Genomic DNA, 21596 nt, shown 5'->3' with positions numbered 1-21596 from the left:
TTTCCTTTTATTAGCTTGCCTTTTGTTTCTATTGCACCCTATAGACAATTTTGGATCACGTATAATTATTAAGGTTATATAAAAGTGGTGTGAATTAGCTGGACTGACGGGCAGAGGGATCAAAGGAATTATGAATGTGATCACAAGCTGAATTCTAGTAAGATGTGAATGCAGTATCAGTGTGCTGGCATTTTTGCTACTTAATGCAGTTTTCAGCTGACACACCTGAGGATATTTCTATGGACTTAATTAGCTGAAGAGATGAGCTCGTGAATTCCATTATTGTAACAGAAGTATGTTGCAAATTACAGAAGAAAATGTTCTGAGATATAATAATAACCCAATGAAATACATGATATAGTCTGTAGACAAGTCTAGAAAAATACTTTTATGCTGCACAAAACCAGTGTTAATTACTTTAGTCATATGTTTTAAAAGAAAATATTGAAAGTTCATTATAAAATTTAATCTGTTATCTATAAAGTTTGAAAAAAAAAACAGACATCAATTCAGACATCAAATTAAGACAGAATTCCCTCCCAAATAAAATACCATTGGCATGATTTGCTATACCATGGCTACAAAAATCTTGAGACAATAAGTTTATTTGTGGTGAGTGGTTCCCAGATTTTTTCTGCCACGTACCCTTTTGGCATCCAACTGCACTACCAGTTTTGTTTCCTTCCCTTGGCCAGCTGCAGCCACGAGTGTGGTTCTCTTGCCAAACTGACCAGATATTACCTGCTCCACCAAAAAGTCTCAGCCTTTTTCTTTAAGGAGATGAGGAAGGCTCAAGAGCAGCACAAGATTTCTCCTGCAGCTACTGTTCTTTCTTCTTTCTCCTCCAGTTAGAGCATGGTCATCTTCTCTTGGCCCAGCAGGGACAGGTGTTGCTGTATGGCTGGTGCCCACTGTTCTGCCAATTTCTGTGTTTTCTTGTCACCCAAAAGTGTGACTTCAGGTTTAAATGGCAAACTTCCATGAAAGACCTGTAGGGGTTAGGAGACCATGTTCTAGACTATGTGGTCATTTTCTGAAAAGCTTTGTAAATTTGCATGTTCACTGGAAACAATATAAATTTATGGAAAATTATTTTAAGGTTACTAAGTAATGGTATTATAAAAATGTCAGACTTCTAGAGGGGATTAAATTGTTGCAAGGTACTGTGCAAATCAGACAACAGACTCTTTTGCTGCTTCAGTAAAAAGGAAGAAAGAGAATTAGATGAAGGATTTTCAGTTTTCTACAATATCGTTAAGTGATGTTTCTTCCTTAATAGGAACACTAAAATAATCTTTCTCGTGTAAGACACTAAAGAACATTTAGGCACTTGCATATAGTTGTGGTGTCACTGCATTTGTGCACCTGAGAGCAGAATGTGGCACAGACTGGGTAAGTCTTCTCCCCAAATAATAGAAGTCTTACAACTAAGGCCCATCTGTAAGATGCAGTAAGCAAACAGATGAAAGAGATTGTAGCAGGCAGTGTGAGAAATGCAATTTCCTGGCTTTTTTTCCTTTCTATTTGTTTTGTGAATGAAACTGCATACTAGTTAGTAAGATATCTAGAGAGCCTAAAACAAAAGTGAAGTCAATAAATCTTTAGCTAGATTTTTTTTTTAAATAGAAACAGTCTCTTTGCCCAGAGAAGCTGTGGATGCCCCATCCCTGGAGGTGTTCAAGACCAGGTTGGATGAGGCCCTGGGCAACCTGATCTGGCGGGTGGCATTCCTGCCCATGGCAGGGGGGTCGGAATGAGATGATCTTTAAGGTGCCTTCCAACCCAAGCTGTTCTGTCATTCTGTGATTCTTTCTCTCTCCTTTCCTTTCCTTTCTTTCCTCAGAGCTTTTATCCTTGCAGACCTGCAACCAACAGCTGGTTTGCCACACTTAGGGATAACCCTCAAACCCTTGGATTCAATAGTTTGCTGCCTCTTGCCTCTGACCGAACACTTTCCCCAGCCCCGTTGGTCACTGGATTGCTGTGCCATTCCAGTGCATTGAACTGGCAGAAAACTGATACAGCAGAAGTGAGTAGTTTTCCTACTGATTTGATATATTGAAACAGCTCGGATTTTCCAAATGGTGTGTCAGAAGAATTACTCACTGTATGTATGTCCTGTTCAACCCTCAGTTTTCTGCCTGACCTGAGTTCTCCGCGGAGGCTCCACATGGCAGATTAGCAGAACAGATGACAGACCTACTACTGCAGTGCTTTACCTTAAACATCCTTCTTCCCATCTTTTGTCAGTCAGAGGGGCTCCTGGCATCACAGCAGCAGTAAATGCACAGGGAAAAAAGGACCAGAATTAGAAAGAGCAGTCATTGTTTTAACAAATCCTGAAAGTTTCTAGTAACCAGTGGACTAGGGGCTTTGTGATTAGGAATTGCATCTCAAGTAGCCATCTTTAGGTGAAGAGAATAAAAGGAAACTATGACCTAAGTATTAACCGAAAGCTTGCATGCCCCAAACCAAAACTTCCCAAAAAGCCTTTAAAAGATTATTCTCTCTATATTTTTTTTCTATTTAGATCTTCAATTTGTACTACTTCTGACCCATAATTTTAACGTTGAATGCTGGTAATACTGTCGTATGGCCATATGCAGCTTCCTGGAATCCTGACAGACACAGCAAGGGAAGCACTGCAAGTTTTTTAGCTAGGAGAAAAAAAAAAAAGGTCTAATAATGCCAGATACATTTAGTGTGCTACAGGTGGCCTTTCCTAGAAGTACATACCATGGCGAATTTCTGTTGATACCTCATGTCATGTACTACACATCTCTTTAAATTATCTCACATGGTCCAGAGGGTTCCTTTTTATACAGAAGACCTCCCTCTTAGAGGTGAACTTTAAAAGCGCACAAGGATGAAAGTCGTGGAATTTATCAAATGGTGAAAGAGCCCTAATTTATAATAACTAGGGTGGCAATAAAAAAGCGTAATAATGCCTTCAATTAAATGAAATGGAGATCACTCATCTTTTTAGGTGAAATCTGTTTGAAATTTTGAGCTGCCTGAAAGGAAAAGAGACCTCTAATTGAATTTGTGCGGGTGAGGAGACAAAGACACCTCCAGTAGATGTTTTGTTAATAGAGGGTGGTAATTGGCATCCAGCTGTTAAGGTACAGTGTCTTGCCATCTTCCCTTTTCCTCTTTGTTCTGTTAATTCCGGAAGGTTTTACACGTTTCCCTGTCTGCTGCTTGGAAATATGGTATTAGTAACTGTAGCGAAATTTTTTAGGCCTGCATGTGAATAATTTCCCTTTTTGAAAAACCAAAACCAAAACCCAAATCCTCATCAGAAAGTGGCCATAGTGAGCAAAGCGAAGAAGAAAAATGAAAGGCCCTAAAATAGTAATAAAGGCTGAAGTCTCATTGTTTTTCCAATAAACATAAAGCAAACATTTTTAATAGTAAGAGTAATAAAATTTTTGTTATTCTATTCCAGTTATGGTTTCAGGCTGTGATCTTCTCCGATTTCATAAGCTCCAAACTCTGGTACTGCCAGGATATGTTGTATTGATCTCCCTCGAGTCAATGTTTTGTAATGGTTTAGGGCATAAGGCCACCTGAGGCGCTAAATTTCACATAATACTGAGGCCCTATTTGGTCTTTAACCGTTTCAGGGTTCGTATATTCAGTCTGTAAAAAATGGAGGAGAAAAATCTCTTTTGTTTCACAGCGTTATATTGGTATGTTACCACTGCTGTCTTGGAACTCTGAAAATAAAGATGAAGTTTCAGGTAACTCTTCAGATATTCCAAATGTGATGGTTCTTGTCCGTCAGGTGTCCACTCAGGACGAGCAGACCTCAGTTTGACTATTAGCATTTTCTTGGTTTCTGAAAAATCAACCAGCAGTTTCAGATGAAGGACAAAATCTGGATTGCTTCTGGAAAAGATGAGTAAATGGGATATCAAAGCAGTCACAGGTCACTGCAGTTTAGTTTTAAATTGAGAAGTCATTAAAGAGTAGCGCGTTGTCAGAAAAATAATTGTTTTTGCTTTTTGGAGAAAACGTTATGTTTATATGTCATCCAAATACTCCTTGATTAAAAAGCTTCACAGTACCATAATAAGCCATACTGCATTTTACTCACAAGAAGAAGCCTTATGGCTAAGGCACTGGAGAGGGACTTAGAAGGTCCTTGTTCTAGTCCCATATCTGCGATATCTGAATTTTAGCCTAACACCTACATTGTATATGATTCTGAGCTTTGCCTCACTTTTCTTTCTGCAAAACAGTCATTATCTTCTTTCATTTCATCTGCTTAGACTGTAGGCTGTTTGGAATGAGGACTTCTTATTTTATTACTAAATGCATATATCATGCCTGGCACAATCAGAGCTAATGTGGTTTGGATAAGTAGATATATATTTAAAGCTACTGTTTAAAAAAATATATTGTAAAGTGCTGCTGTTAAATTGGAGTGCTGCCAGTTAAGGTTATCTGTGTCTGGTCATAGAGAAAATGTTTTGCAATGAAAGCTATAAATTTTCTTTAGCAGAAACAAATTAATTTACCACAGGCTTCTAACTTCAGCTCCTGACATGCCTTTGAAAGTGAAGTATCCTAGTTATTTGTTATTTGTAGAGGCCAAGCTACAAAATCCATGTGAGCTTCTGAAATTACAGAGGTGCAATCAATCCCAAAATAAGGAAGTGGAAGGAAAAGGACAGCAAAACTTTGTCCTGAACAGTCTGGATCTGGCAGGGGATTTTAAACATATTCCAACTTTGTGATAGGGCAATTGTGGAGCACTAGGACTGTACAATAATAGAGGAAAGTTTTAATCTTTTTTCCTTGTATGGTTGACTTAGTAATTATATTTTCCCACCATTGTGCCCATGTTTTATAAAATCCAATTAAATTAAAAACAGGTTGATTCCCAATATAGACATTATCACAATGCTAGTGTTGAACCATTTTATTCTCAGGCTAGTCCCTGGTTAGTACAGATGGAAAAATAATGGAGCTATGGTATCTATGTGGCAAGTTATTTTTAAAAATGATTTCTTCAACATCTCTTTTTATTTGGCTATGACACTCTGTAGGGCACTCTGTAGAACTTCCTCCTTAGCCAATCTCTATTTAAATTCAATTTTAGATCAGAATCAGAGCTGTGAGGTGTTTGATTTCTGATTTTACTGGTTAAGTGAAATTTTACCTCTGTGCACTGAGCGTAGAGTCCAAAGGAAAATACTTGCTTTATGGCTAAAGTGTCTCTGAAATCTGCTAAGACCCACTAGATGATAGGTAGCTTTACACATTTGCAGGGTAAGCTGTTATTTCTGAGATTGCGACTCAGATATGTTGTTGGAAAAATAATACAGTGATGTGATGTGATGTGGCTTCTTTTTATTTGGCACATTTGTCATAACTATCATTTTTCTGTAGCAGCCCAACGTAAGAATTTAAAAACAGCGGTCTCATTTTCAACCTCTCGACAACCTCTCAGACACCTGCGTTTTGGAGCTATTTCTGACTAACAGGCTGAATTTTAGAAGACAAAAGAAGGAACCTGACACAATTTTTTTGATGATGATAATAAAAATATTAGGAAATAGGAACTTGAAATTCCCAAAACATTCAGTCTTAAAAAGGGCCACATTTGTTTTGTACTGCTCACAGAAACCCTGTGTTGTAAGACAGCAAGTAAAAGACAGGTTTTTACAGGTTTTTACTTTTTTTCTTTATCCTGATGCATTCAATTTCTATCCTAATTTTGAAAAGTTGTCACCAGGCATGAGATTATTTTAAAAAGAACTGAATCTCCTGCTAGATCCACACTTTCAATGAAATTTACGAAACCCAACCTATAGAACCTTATTTTAATATAGTTCTGAGTATACAGTTCATTACTGTCACTGACACACTCAGATTTAGCTTCACTTAAATGTCAGAAAATATTATTCAGGTGCAGAAGACACCAAAGATCACAGCTAACTGATATATTGAATCTTAATTAGAAAGGGGACCATATAAAACTCCGAAGCTTCTATGTACTAAGAAAACAACCCTGACATTCTCTGTTTGGCTCTAAGCATTTGTTGCAGACTTTGATCTCTAGTGATAATCTCCAAAGAGTTGTGATCTTAGCTTGCTTAAAAATTGGTTTTACTTTCAAACTTTGTCTGTTAAGTCTTTATTACCAAATAACTCTGGAGGGAGTACAACCTCCAAAAGGCACTTTATGTTCCTTTATGAGAGTTTGAGATGAGGCAGCAACATTACATAAGGCAAAGCTTGTTTCTTCTCTGCAACTCAGTCGGTGTGAAGTGCATACTGCACAATGAAACTGTACCCTGCTTTCTTTAACAATTGGCAGGTTTTGTGCGGGCCCCATTATGTTTAGAAAATATCACAGCATCATTTAAAAAAATATGTAATAAACAAATAGTTGTGAAACGCTGGAATGCATTATCCTTTGCTTGAGGTAAGACCGCAGTCCACATCCTAGTAACCAGGCTCATCTGTCTGCTGGACAAAAAAAGCTTTTTCTCCTAGCTTTTCTTCTTTGATACTTGTCCTTGGTAGGATTATTTCTAATTAAATTGTTCCTTTTCCTAATCGCAGAAGGGACACACAGAGGGAACAACTAGACTTTGTAGCTTGTGCATCTGAACTGAGGCTAATAGAATGCAATCTCTCTTGCTGAAGCTGTACCTAAATTTAAATTTTTAAGAAGTCCACTGTCACGGCCAATTACGTGATTTCCCTTTGATATATGAAGACATTATGGGAGCTATCTGTGAATGACTCTCCATCAAGCTACAAATTGTTTGGGTTTTTATTATGGTAAAGTTTATGAATTTACAGTGTGACCTTGAAGATGCTCAAGGCACTCAGAACTCTGAGATGAGTTTAGCTTGTATGTGAGACAGACATGTTAAATGTTATCCCGTACTTGTGTTGCGATTTAATTGGCACCATATCACCTGTGTTATTAAAAAAAAATATGGGAATACCAGAATCTGTTTCTTTCATGGAGACACTTCAGGTATTATGAAAACCACAGCTGAAATCTTATATCAGAGAAGTTGGATAATATGCTTGTGCTCATATTTAAACGCGGACAAAACAACTCTGTGCTCATTTTGTCATTTGTACCTGGAATAAGTAAAAAGCATTGCTGGTCTTTACAAGGCAGGTATCTACCCAAACCAATGAACTGGTATACAGGTGTGCATGAAGTGCTGCAGAAAAAATGCCCCAGGGAACCTTTCTAAATCTTTGCACAAAGATCCTGTTGGTATACATTCTGTTTTGAAGTGTTCAGTTGTGCTAGGACAAATGTGATTAACATTTGTTGGATGCTGAAAATGATTCTTGGAGAGGAAAGGATCAACTTACCCTTGTAAAGTTTTTGTTTTTGTTTTTTTTTTAATTTATTTAATATTTTGGTGGGCTGTAGCATACAAAAGTTTATCATGATGCAGGAATAAGTGTAGGAGATTCTAGTGCTGAATTGTCACTTTTATGCAGAATGGAGATAATAAAAACTTGTAATTTTCAGTCTGTAAGAAGTTCTGAATTGTAATGTTTTGTTTCCATTTCAAGACAGGAAGCCATGCACTTTTAAAAGCGAGTTCTTAATGCAGTGTTTTTTAAATTGACACATTGCTGACAAAAGTTGTCTATGATAAGGCAACAATTTTTTCAAGGACTGCTTTGCTATTTAAGACTTCATTCGGGAGCATTCTGGGCACTTTTAGATATGTAACTACACATTCTCTGCTCTTTGAGAAGCAAAGTAATACCGTTGTCACAAAATGTACAGGACATTATGAATACTGTTAGTTTTACTTCTAAGGTTTAGTAACCTGGTTGCAAATAGTCTTTTTACCTTAGATGATTTATCACCCCCATTTTGGAGTGTAAACACTATTCAGTGACCGAATTCCTCTATTTTCATTGCCATTTTTTCAGCATCTGCAGTAAAAACATGTGGGAGTGTAAATCTTGGATCATGACCTCACTCTGTTAGGTCTGCTCTGGAACAGAAAGAAAATAGATATTGTCCCAGAACTCATAATCTTTTTTGTGAAATTGTGCTGTGCTCTGGCATCAGTTTGATAGAGCAGGGTCAGTCGTACTGTTCCTGTTACAGCTTAGCTGGATTTATAGGTTATCAGCTTTTGTCTGGGCTCAGTTTTTTGTCTGTAAATCCTGCTGAAAACAGCTACCCCCTAGTTCATCTGGTACACTGTCGTGTGTAGCTGTTCTGTAACTTGGATGTTTGTTATGGTCTGAATAAAGGTGGTGCAGCAAGTAGCAGTAAGTACTGAGGATTTACATTTCGGTCAGGTCAGAGCAAACATAGACTGAATAATCCAAAGGCCTCTAGAGAAATCTAACATAACTGTTAATGACTTACAGAAGGCTTCATTAATTGTTTTCCAGTTAACTAATTCCAGGAGATTTTGAAAGAAGATAAGAAATCAGGCTCTGTGTATTTGGAGACCTCAGCCATCTCCATTGGCAGGGGAAGGGACAAGCAGGGAAGATAACAAGAGAAGTAAATTAGTTCTTGATAAGAAAATGAAATTGTACGATAAATACTTGTGGTTTTGCATCTCCGTGTCAGTATTATAGCTCGGTAGTTTGACTTGGTAGTGTGTGGACTCTGTTTTCTCTAGAATATTCTAAGAAAAACCAAAACAAGCTCATTTTAGCTATGCTGAAACTTACCCTGTTGGAGTCTACACCTCCAAAGTGAAATATTTCTATATGTGGAAAAAAGCTGAAAACCATTACAACAAATTGCTAGCAGGAAGGGAGTGCCATTAAGAGGGGTACACATATGAGATAATAAAGAAGAGAAAGGCACAAGTACCCGGAAAAGAAAGCTGGGAACATGTTTGACACAGAGCTGATAGTCCAAATCTGAGAAGAGCCCAGAGAGCACATGTAGTAACTCTCTAATCTTGCTCTGTTGAAATGTCTTAAGTTAAAAAATAAAATAAAATACAGCCATTGATGGATACAGCGCCACCAGATGACTAAGAGGGTGAAGAGCAGATAAGCAACAGGAGGAAGTCTGGTGTATCCTCCACCTCTTTGGAGTTTGAAAACATCAGCCAAATAAACAGTCTTTGGACTTTTAGTCTGAAAGTCCCTCCGTGTCCTATATGTGGTATTCTGTGCCGTCAACCAGCTGCAAAGTGTCCTCCAGCAGAAACTGTGGCTCTTAACACCTTATGGAACTTGGTGCTGTTGTCCTTACTGCTGCCTTTGACTACTCTCTGTTACTATTATTATTTTATTTATTTTTATTTTTACCTGGCTTACTTTTCTGCCACTAGCTGAACAGAATGAGCTCACAGAGGAGTTAGAAGCCAGTGCCAGTACAATATTTAACATTCTTTGATTCACTGACTTCCCTAGAACGAGTGGTTGCATCAGCTACAGAGTGCCCCATTTATGTGTCTCTCTTAACTGTTGTCTCTGCACTTTTTCACACTGACAACAAAATGGTACAGTGTTTTAAAATTAACCACATCAGCCTGCAAGGCTGTAGTCTTGTAAATCACAAGCAGAGAGTTGGCCATCACATTTGTTACAATTGTGGAGGTAAACCCCTAGTGAAAACAGTTCTTTCTTAATATAGGCGTTGTCTGGTCTAAGATGTTTGGACAGGTGTTAGTACGTAGCAACAAACTTTTTCTGTGGAGCACTTGGTACTGGTAAAAAGTACTCAGTCCTAATTTACAAATGCTTGTCACTTAGCCATTTTTGTGAGGTTTATCTATGGGCTGTTTCACAGTCGATGATCTCGTGGGAAAAGCCTGTGGGTTCTAAACAATGCGTGGCTTTCCTTTCCTGCATTGCTCCTGTCAGGCCATCAAACCAAATAATTTCCAAATCCCTTTGACTGATGTGTCAGAAATTGCAGCACATTCAGTGGGCCAGCATATAACTTTGAGACATAAGGAAATCTATTGTTTAATGTGCCCTCTTCTGGTTCTCATTGATTAATATTAGCGGAATGGAAACGTCATTTGTTCAACTTGTGTGCAGGAAATGTGATCTGGCACATCCAAGTGGCTCTCAGGTGGTAGGTGCTAATAAATAATTACACAAGAGTTGCATTAACTTCATTTTACTTTGTTTAAGGAATGGTTTAAAATGTAAATAGTTGGTCAGCTGGCTTGCAAGGAGGACGTAATGTAGAGCATTTAAAAATACGTTACACTTAGAAAGACACAGAAACATGGCTTTTCATTACAGACTTTGTTTTTTTTTATTATTTTATTAATCTTCTAATTTCTCTGTCTTATTCTGTCTGTATAAGAGGTCACTTGCTTGTAGTCTGACTGCCAATTCTTCTGTTCAAGAGTAGATTATTGACCATTTTCTAGCATTTTTATTGTTATAAGGCTTTTTTGTGAGTTTGCTGTTGGTGAAGCCATTCAAAAATTATTTGCATAGGATTGGCTAAAGCCCGTAAGTCACATGCTATTTTAGCTTTTTATCTTACTGAATTCAGGAGGCAAAAGTGACATAGTAATGAAAAGTCAGAAGGGGGAGAAGTAGATCAATATATTGCTAAATTCTTATTGAAATTCTCATGCTTAGAGTGTTCTGGGCAGTTTTATTTCTGCTTAACATTTGCTGAGTAAAAGTCATTGCCCTAGAGATGCAAGATTTATTGACACACAGAGATGAAAATGATTAGCTAAAAGGTTTCTGCATGAAGAGAATCAAAATCAGCTGAAACACTACAGGGTGGCTCATATGCAGGAGGCAGAGCTATTTCAAATAAGTTATTAATGCTCAAAGCTGAAAGCTGAGCATGTTGGTGTTACACCAACTATTTATTCTTTGATTCCTTCACAGGGACCCTAAGCTTCTGAAAAAAATCTTTCATATATGTATATATAAGTTTATATATTCTATACACACACACCGCTTGTTAAAGTTTATAAAAGCATTGTTGTCTTTTCATAGATTTATTTTCTAATTTAAGTACATGTTTGTTTATTTGCAGTTTCCAGCTTTTCCAAAATCGACTTTTTGGAATGATCCTACAGGCCTGACACAGGTAAAGCTCTATGGCAATATATTCTCATTCATTAGGAATCACGCTCAGTCATTTTTCATTGAATTTCATATGCCACAAGCTAGGTATATTGGTGCACTGTTTTTAGCTTTATAAACACGTGAAAGATGTTGACATGATTTGGCTCACAGTGCATGCGAGCCCTCCAGAAATAGTAGGCAGAAGCTTCTGCTTTTTGGCCTAATGGAGAGTGGGTTGTGTTTTCAGATGTGACTTTCCCTTGACTTTGTAGAGGCAGAGGATAGCAAAGCCTGGTAAGCTTAACTGTCAGACAGACCAGGTTGAAGTACAGTGTGATTTGGTGCTCCCTGAAGTCAAATGTAGGGAACAATTCGTTAACTAGGTGTTGTTCAAAAAAATTTACCAATCTTACTACTTCTGCTTACAATTTGTGTCACAACACTTGCGGTGATAAATTGTGGTAGGCCACATCTTTGCTTCCTTCATCCTGTTACTGAATGGACAGACATCCTTGCAGGTAGCCCTGAAGGAAATTTGTGGCACTCTGAAAGAACACACCCTAGCTTTCCAACACGAATGTTCTGTGTGTGCTTTGTCTCATCATAGAGACTCTGATAAACACAGAATGTGCCCAGAAGGTGCTTGAAACCATGTTGGTGTTCAGTAGAATCCTGATGGTCCTCAGAATCAGAACTGGGGTTCAGGAAGGAGATGTCTTATTGTTCAGCTTGTCTTGAACAGAGGATAGGGCTTTATACATCCTACTGTTTCTCCTTCCTAAATCTGGAATGCTCCAATCAAAACCTACCCAATCAAAAAGATTAAATACAACCCACAATTCAGAGAAAATAAGATGATAGATTACTGAACACAAGACAAAGCTGGTAGTATTGAATAATTATGTATATTGTTGCAGGAAGTGTTGTATGATATTTAATTCTAAGTTTCATGCAGGTTTTAAAGCTCTGAGCAGGTTTTATTTCCAAATAGAAATGATTAAATATAATTTTTCAATACTTTTACATGATTAATGTAACAGGCTGATCTTTCTTTGAGTACATCATAAATACCATCCACATTGGTATGCTATATATGGAGAGTTTTATTGCTGTAGCACTTTATGAAATTATTCTTTGGGAAATTATAGATAGTCAATGAATAATTCAAGGGAAAGAATAAAACAAAATCTAATAAACTCTGCGTATGATTGAACTTTGACATTATTACAGTAATGTCTATATACAAACCTCACTGCTAGTCTGGAAAAAGGATTCAAGTAGAGCTTGATTTTTATAAGAAGAGATGTTTTCACTCTTAGCTTGTCTGAGAAGAAAAGTGACAATTGTTTTCTAATTGCTAACCTGAACACCAATCATACTTGCTTCTGTTTCCAAAGAAGTAAAGAGTAAAAGATATAAAAGATAAACTGTTGAGGAAATCCTGGATTTTTGCCACAGGTTCTAATCACTATAACAATTTCTGGGAGTCTGAAAGTACTCCTGTAAATCAGAAAATGAAAACCCTTGTCTTACAGGACTATAAAAATTGTGCCAGGCACAAAAAAAAAATCAAAAAAAAATCAGAGCAACAGTCATGGCAGCAAGTAGAGAATGGCCCAGCTGGAATGAGAAAAAGGGGTGGTATCACTGCTAAAAGCAGCTTCTCTCCCTTTGCCACTTTGGAGGAAGTGAAGGGCTGAAGCAGAGGTGGCTAAGACAGGTGGGTGATGGGGTAATGGGAGGAATGGTTTGGCTTTGACTGAGCTGGAAAGACCTGTGTCAAGTAGCGAGAGACTGAGGAGGTACCATATTTGTGTTTTTTTTAGTGTACAGCTGCATCATGCATGTCCATGCTAAATTACTGGGCTATGAAAAATAGTTATAAACCCTCCAAGATGTGCTTTAGGCTGATATGTTCGAGTCCCTGGCACTAACAACTTGAATAGCTCCTTCCAGGGAGGCTGGGAAACTAGAAATGGTGAAGTACAGCCATAAGCCTGGGAGTGGCTTTTGTTCACTTTTACAATCTAACAGCCATAAAGGGAAAGGGAGCAGGGCAAGGGAGGGCCATTTCTTCCTCCAGTGAGTTACAGGCTAGTTAGCACCAGACTCCTGGTCGGAACTACCATGGGGATTTTGCTCTCTCTCCCTCCTATATACCTGCACAGGTGTCCTGAAAAGACTAACCTCCTAGCTTCGTACAGAGGAGTTACGAATGCCTGCAGTATGTTCATGTTATGCAAGCACTGACTCTGGACACAGAGCTAGGCAAAAGCCTCATCATTTCACTGATCCTTGAGCCTGGGAAGGGGACAGTGTCAAAATCAAGCCCCCCCCTTTGTATTCTCACTTGCCTGGAAAAACCATGAGTGCTTTTTTTGGAATTGCCTCCTGGGTCGTTACAAAACTTGAGGTTGTTTAATTTTAGTTTATTTTCATGACTAATCACAGCTTCACAAGTATGGAAATATGTAGGTGCCTGGAAATTTGTAAGTGTAGGGGAATTGGCTTCCACTAAATTCTGTTCTTTCTCTTGTTCAGTTTGAGTATTTCTTTTGAATTAATGTTTATTTCACAAAACTGAGGGAATTGTTATGATTATTATACAAGGACCTGATCTATATGTAAATGAAATGCAGTGAAATAGGAAAAAGGAACTAATTTGCTATTAGAAGCCAAGAATAAGTTACTTTGGCTAAAGCCTCTACGTAAATATTATTTCATATATCAGGCCTACTTCCCTCCTGTCTTAATGAATTCTTGGGTTGTAAATTTGTGAAAAGCAAGATGATTAGGAACACCATTATTTTAAGCATGGTCACCTTCTATGTTACCACAATACTTCCAGTTATGAGAAGTCTAACATGAGTCTGCCTTATTTTTAAGAAATCTAGGGAAACAATTGTTGTCCTTGTGGTCAATGAGTGATGACTGGATGTTTGGAGACTCCTCTCTGCAACAAAAAAAATTGGATTATTGTCTAGTCTGGACCTTCCTTTGTCTGCAGAGAAGTACATAGTCCTTCTTAATGAATCTTTAACAGTTTTTCCACTGTGTTGGGATAAGTGGCAAGAAACTGAACTGAGAGTATTCAAGAGGCAACACCGCATTTGGATTTGTGACAGTGAGAAAGAGGAAAGCTTCCTGGGAATATGTCAAATTCAGTGGCATTGATAGCAGGTTTGAGTAAAGGTATTAAATGTATTTTTAATATAAAAATGAGGTATGCATGGATCAAGGTCTGGACTAATTGAGAATACCATGCATAATTAATTTGTTTCCATCCTGTTTTTTCCAGTTCATAGGAGGGAAACATAGGCAGAGAAATGACAGGAGTTACTTTGTGGTGTACTTATCAGGAAACAACAAATGTAAGTTTTTTTGTCTGATCGTTTAGTGTGTCATTTCTCAGTGTAAAAGTTACTTGTATGGTGAGAGAAAGATGCAAATACTTACTAGGCATCTCTCTTAAAATGTTTAAATGTGCTCTTCAAATGATGTTGGCTGTTCTCTCTTAACGCTAGTGAGCTACGATCGGTCAGATAAAAGTTATCTGCTCAGTATAAGCTGTCATCAGCTGAAGATACGGGTTTTAAAGTGCAACTATTTTTTATTTCACTTTATTTTGCTTGCAAGGGTTTAACTTTGACAAACTGCTGATAAACTTGGTGTTATGGAGACTCGTTTCTTTGGTTGTAACGTAAGGAACCTGCGTCTTTTTTGTTAAAAGCAAATCTGTTTTTATGTGACTTCCTTTGATACTTGCAGTATGTACAACACACAGTGGGATCAGTTATCAAAAAGGTGACTCTCTAATGCGAGCTAAAGGCTGAAATGATGAATTCCACATCTGTTAAATAGACTTAATTTCTGGTGACATTATAAACTGAAAAGGGCAACAAGCTCCTTTTTCATCACATGCAGATCTCTCCAAAACAGATTGAAATTTAGAATGTGTTCAGAATTGAAGGTAAAACATCCTCTAGTCACTGCTGAGTGATCAGAAGAATGCAAGTTACCCTGTTAGGGTAATACTTCCTGACTCTTCAGGACACATTTCTGCTCAGAGTATTTTCTAAGATCTTGCTGGTTTGGGTTTTACAGTGTTGAAGATGGGCTGGTGGATCACATGCTTGGTATCAGTAACTTTGTGTGGTAACATGAATTATATGTTATCTGACGAAAGTCTCATGTTTTGGCATGCTAATCCACTGCCTGTCCGAGGAATATGAACACGAAAAGCAACTATTAATTACAAATTGTTATTAAAGGACATAATCAGAATCTGATTCCCCCATCTCATGACCTGCTTTGGAATCACTGCTGGTGTAAAATTTAAGGGAAACATCAGCAAGTCATAACTGACCTCATTAACTTTTTGTACATCTGTGTCTAGGGGTACAAGAAAAATTTGCAGAATCAAGTTTGAAATGCATTCTTTTTTTAAGGATGCTGCACAATGAAATATCTGCAAGTTTAATACATTCTGTAATAATCGCTTCGAAACAGCATTTTTAGTTTCTGTTCATGGAAATCTGACACATCTGTTTCACAGATACTTTTTTTACTTCGTTCCCCTCCCAAACCCTTTTCTCTCCAAGGAAGTGATGCTGGATTTGGGGTTTCTTTATTTCTGCTTTTCTGATGAATGTGTTATAGAACACATGTAATCTTTTTCTGTTCTTTTTATTGTGTATGAAAAAGAGACATATTCCACCGTTGCAGCTAAAAGGAATTTGGAAAATAGTTTTTCTAGCCGATTATTATTATATGAATTTCTAAACTGTAGCCCACGTGCTATTGGTTAAAATACTTTGCCATGGATAGGCTTCCAAGTCTCTGGTTTAGTGATGTATTCAGAGAGATCATGATTGCTCAAAAGCTTTCTACCAAAAAATATAGTTATGGTATAGTCTTAGGCCCTTTGTTTATCTTGTGGTTTATATAATCTGCACCAACTCTGTCTGAAATTTTCAGAGAAGTTTTTTCTTATCTGAAAAGAAACTGTTTTTCCTAAGAGCCAGGTCTAGAGGCTGAACTGCTGGAAATTAACAATAACAAGGTAGCATCGGTGGAAAAAAACTGGTATCTTCTTCAGTGCATTCCTCTCAACTGCTACTGTTTCTCTGAACTCAGGGGGCCACAGGTCAGGAAAACATGGTTATAAAGGCACCACACAATTGTCTTTCCAGAATTATGTAACTGAGAACCATAACAAGAATCTGCAGAATAAATATTCTTTTTAATACGCTTCTACCAAATAAATGTACATTGCAAAGTCATGGCCAAGAAAAGGATAGAAAAAGAGAGCTCTACTTCTAGTAAAGACTAATATTTTCTAGCATTGTTATATTTTAGTTTCTCCCACTTCCTCTCAAAATTTTTCTTCTGAATTACAGCAGAACTCTGCGTCCTCATAATTCTTTTTGTAAATATGATCACTGATTAGCATTCTGTGAGGTGCAGTTTAGCCTTGATGCATGTAGCGAAGGGCTCAGCCGTGGGCCCAGTATTGCTCTCATACAAAAACGACTTCATGCAGCCTCAAAGACTGCAGCAATCACATTCCAACATTTTGAAAACAAAGATTCAGAAAAATTCTAATATGACTTAGAGGAATGTGTTGAGATCTTTGTACCTTTTGAGAGTGGAAATATAGTAAAGACAAAAATGGGGAAATTTGAGGGGTCAAATCCTCACCGTGCTACTACTTTGATTCTGCATTTTCCATAGGAATTTTTTACGTCTGTTGTTTTGTTTTTACTCTAAAGGATATTAGTTCTGCCTTTCACCTTATACTTGTGCCCTATAGATTTTAATTAAAAACCCTTTTCCAAGAATGGAAGAGAAATTCTGAGTATGCATTTTTAATGAAATGCTTATTTTTATGAAATATTTATACTTTTTCTTTCTAATCTACTTTTTTTCCATATTATTTTGGGACAGCAGGTTCTTAAAGGGCGTTTGTTTTGTATTTTCAGTGAAAGTTTGATGTTATTTGATGTAAATAGCTTCTGACAACCTAAGGATTTAAGTTTAAGGATTTGGTTCTGTGGAACCAAAGCAAAGGTAAAGCATGTGTTGTCTGAGAAACTTTCTCCTTTGAGAACATCAGACTTCCTCCAACTCAGGCGAAACTGCAGAGGCCTGGGTTCTTATTCAGTCCTCATGTTGGCCAGTTCTCGTCCAACTTACTGCCAGAACTAAAATCTTCAGCTGGGAGATAGCTCTCAAATTCTCATAAAATGCACTGCTTTCTTTTCTCATCGTATCACATCAGGGCAGTGCAAACATCAGTGCCATTTAATGAACTGTGATGCTAGCTCATTGGTTCCAGGCAATAACTTTTTACTTAGCTCTACTATACAAAGATTAATATTAGCATGATCACTTCATATGATTATTATTTTTTAAGCTGTCCCAATTTTATGGACGCTGTATGAATAAATTGTATTTGTTCTTCTTCTTTCCCTTGCAAGCACAGTTCCCTAATATTAAATCTTCCAACATCCTGCGTCCTTTCTATCAGGGTGTGCTGTTGCTGGGCAACACCAGATTTGCTCTTTAAAATTATCCAGGTTTCTTTAGCCAGCTTTGTGAGTTGGTGCAACAGGGAAGCAGTAATGTCTTAATGCTTTAAAAATATACATCTTTTTTATTCAAATTATTTATTAATATTTCTTGTATTTGGGCCATTGTGCATGGGTATGTGTCTGTATGTTTAAAAATAATAGTTTCACAAAATTTGTTTAATTCTGCTATGTGGATGTTTGTAATTATGTAACTGTCCTTGTATAACAGGCATTAACTCCTTGTACATAGGTGAAACAAGAGAGAAACATTATAACATACATGTATGTAGGAAAATTTTATTAGAAAGGTTTTAAATTTCTTTTTCTTCCTGAAGTATCTATGTTGCTGTTTTGTGAATGCTGTTTGAGTGCAGATTCTTTGTACTGGGGCTTCAAGACAATTCACCCTTCTCCTTAACCTTGCTCATCCTCAACTTCCAGATATCATAAAAGTTGACAAAATATTTCTTCTGACCTTAAGATTGAGTACCATAGGAATCATTTTCCTGTAGATTAAGTGCTATTAACTATTTCAGCATAGGTTGCAATTTTAAGCCTAGGCCGTAGGACTTTGTAAATCCCAAACGTTTTATTCTTCAATGTCAATTTTGAATGACAATAGAAAAACTTTCACTTGCAATATTTCCTTTATTGAACGGATCCTGTGAATAATACGGTCATACTGTAGCCAGGTAATAAAACGTATGTGTAAGATTAGCACATAAATTCAGTGGGACTCCATTGACCCTTTGATTCAATAAGGTATATTTGAACTTTGACACTCTAAGCTCACAATATGGAGGTATCTTTAACACCCCTGGACTTCAGTATTTCTATAGAATGAAGCATATGTGAAAAAGGAAACTCTTCTTAACTGGATCTAAGTTTTTATAGGATTTAGCACTGCAGACTTGTTGCTGCACCATCGTGGCAGAGAGAGCGTTAAAGGAAGCGTTTACATTGATTGTTAACTGGAGCAGGGTCAAAGGCACTTTAATGGTAATATTTGCTAATTTTAGTAGAACAAATGATTGTGTCACTTTGAAAATGACTTTTAGTCAATATGAGATTATGGGTTATCCTTTGCTATTGAATCCTTTGCTCTGTTTCTGTTGAAAGCAGGATTCTATTGATTCTGAAGGAGCAAACAAGGGATCTTTCTGGCTATTAGAAGGATATTTCTGTTGCTCACTGCTGTTTGCAGTAGCCAGGTTTGTTGATGATGGCTTACAGCTGATTGACCACTGGCAGTTTCTCATTTATTTAGTTGGGAAAGAGGTGCATGTGCTGCAACCAAAGCCAGTGGTTTCTGCGCTGTTCCTTTTCTAGGCCATCAAAATAACAAAGCATGTGTTATAAAGTCATTGGAATTGAATAACCTCATCAGTGTATTTTCTTATGGATCAGCTTTTTGTCACTTCCTCGGGCCATGTAGTTAGTAATGGCTTCATTTTATTGGTAAAAAGCTGGGAATCCTCACACGTAAGAAAATGGGAAGTTAATACAAATGGCTTTCTCAACTAGCCATCTCTTGAGACTGTGCCAAATCTGTCAAGCATCACCTGCCACAAGCCTCGTGCACCATAAGGCCCATGGCTTGGCTCTGTCCCTGTGCCTTTGTGCAGCCAGATTTGTATCACAGCCAACACCGAGACCACTCTGTGGTTCTGTGCGGCAGGTCGGGTCTGCTTGACCTGACTCAGGACTTGCATCTGGCTTGTGGGGTTGCAGAACAGGAGAGAGGCTGGAGTTTTACTTACATAGTGGAAGCTCATGCTCCATAAATCCCCAGGGAAAATTACAAACCTCAGCTACCGCGCAGGGCTGTGAGTGCCCTCCTCCTGTTGCAAGACTTGGGAGACGCTTTGAGAGAGATGAGTCTTGAGCTGTCTGCCGTGTTTGCACATTGGTAGAGAGCCACATACCAGGAGCCGAGTCTTCCTTGTCTTCTGCAAAAAGTGGTGTTAGCATGAGTTCGAACTGTTAGTACAAGGAGTGCATAGAACAAACTCTTGGCAGTAAGCTTGTTCATGGAGCTGCACTGTCAGGCACAGAAAGGGAAGGACTGGGCTGCAGCTTCATACTTGCTCGCAGCTGATTTCCAGCTCCTTGCTACTCAGTGGAGCAATATCTTCAGCCCCAGCACTTCATCCTCAGCTGCGTATATCCATATATCCACTCTTCTTCAGTGGTAGCGCTTTTAGAGCTATGCAGTGGGTTGGGTCAGGGAGCTAATTTGACTAAAAATGAATATTCTTTTTTTTTTTTTTTTCTGGGTTAGTTTACAGTTGTACTAGTTCCCTTTTCAGACTCACTGTGTGACCCTGGGAGAGCTACAGCCAGCATTAGAGAGGCAATGAAAAGGAGTAGTTTCATAGAGAGGGGAATTTGGAAGTACCCTGTTTCACTGGCAGACTGGATTTATGCTGGATTAAAGCAGCTGTGTAACCATGGCCACAGATCTCATAGGATAGCTAAAGGGTTTTACAGTCGCTCTCTGTGCTTTTCTGCAAAGCTTGTAAATACTTGCTTTGCAAAGGAGGAGTACCGCAAGAACCTGGTGTGTGAACTTCTGGAGGTTTATGGGACTTTTCCATTGTTCGTATGATAAAAGGGGGAGTTTTGGGGAAATATCTTCCTACAAACCAACAGCATAGTCACCAGCTGAATGCGTAAGTGGAAGAATCTTGCCTATTCTCTGTCACAGCTTCCTTCTTAGAGACTTCCTTCTTGTGTGCTCAAGTCAAACTGAAGATTAGAGATCAGTTTTGAATTAAAAGGAGAAAATATTCAACCCCCAGATGATGAAAAGAAGGAGTTAGAATACACAGTGCTTGAATGCACCTGCAGAACACAGGGCACTAGAAGAAATGCCTTGGCAGTCATTGCAGAGGAGACAAGGAAGAAGAGCACAGCAAATAATGATCAGAAAATGTTGATTACCACATTTTTAAAGCTGTGAGAGCCCCTTGAAAATGTTGACCCAAGCAATGATTACACCTATGAGAAACAAAGGTAATTACTTAGGAGTTAATAAATCCAAGCAGGAAGACAAGAAGCGTATCAGGGGAAGGTGTTAAAATGATGTGCAAAGGATGAAAGGATATTTAAAATCCAGATGTTCCTTTATGAATTTATGGAAAATGAAGCTGCTTTTGAATAGCACTTTGAAAGCTCCCCAAGGAGAAAAAGATGCATTTTTAAATTCTGTATTTCTAATATAGTTGGGAGAGGTCTTATTAATCAGGTCTCAGAAGGATCCCCTCTCAACGCATTTGTATTTCTTTTTAAGAATTTTATTTCCAGTGATGTTTGCAAAAAAACTTGGCTGCAATTAGGTTGCTGGTGTACTTACACTACAATTTATGGTGTTAACAGGTAGTATCTGTATCTGCTTGCTTGCTTCTCCGTGGTCTGCTTGTGGTTTCTTGTATTTACCTGTCTCCTGCTCTGTTTGCACGGATGGTAACCACTCTCTGAACAGAGATAATTTCTCGATTCTGTGTTGCTACATACATCATGTGCCTGGGTCCTAGCCCTTGGCTGAGGATCCTGCTTAGTGTCACAACAAGGATGATGCCATTCAAATACCAGTAAACTTTGCCATGCTTCAAAGCCTTCTAATCTCTAACCTGTGCCCATTATTGTGAATTTCTGCTGCCGTTTCTGGGCTAAGCTGGTCTCCTTTGGACTCCTGACCCTCACTGACTGAACTTATTAAACTGAGTGCCAGTAATTCCAGTAAGCTGAACAGCCAGTTGGAGAGGAGAAATAGACTAAAAAGTGCCATAAAGACTAAAAAGGCAAAAATCAAATGAAAATCACTCAATGTTTATTACTGAAAAAAGATAAATGATTTTTAAGTCAATCTTGTTATAAGATATTAAACATAAACAAATGTTACATGCTTTGCTAAATCATGGCAGGACGAAAAAAAAAAAGGGAGCCTAAGTCCATGTAGTGGACCTAAGAAGTGAGATTGGCCATCTTCTTCAAGATGAA

The 21596-nt window shown here is 38.0% G+C and overlaps 1 protein-coding gene across 1 annotated transcript in view; it reads left to right on the top strand.

The window, feature by feature from the left end:
- Positions 1-21596, top strand: part of ADAMTS2 (ADAM metallopeptidase with thrombospondin type 1 motif 2) — a 245481-nt gene that overhangs the window by 7490 nt on the left and 216395 nt on the right. Inside the window, exons 3-4 of the mRNA XM_083798406.1 lie at positions 10991-11044; positions 14321-14393. Coding sequence (XP_083654532.1) covers positions 10991-11044; positions 14321-14393 — 127 coding nt within the window. The remainder of the gene's footprint in view (positions 1-10990; positions 11045-14320; positions 14394-21596) is intronic.

Source organism: Anser anser (assembly GCF_964211835.1).
Source record: "Anser anser genome assembly, chromosome: 14".
Classification (NCBI taxonomy): domain Eukaryota; kingdom Metazoa; phylum Chordata; class Aves; order Anseriformes; family Anatidae; genus Anser; species Anser anser.
The sequence above is the reverse complement of the archived record's forward strand: the minus strand, read 5'-3'. Positions and strand labels throughout refer to the sequence as shown.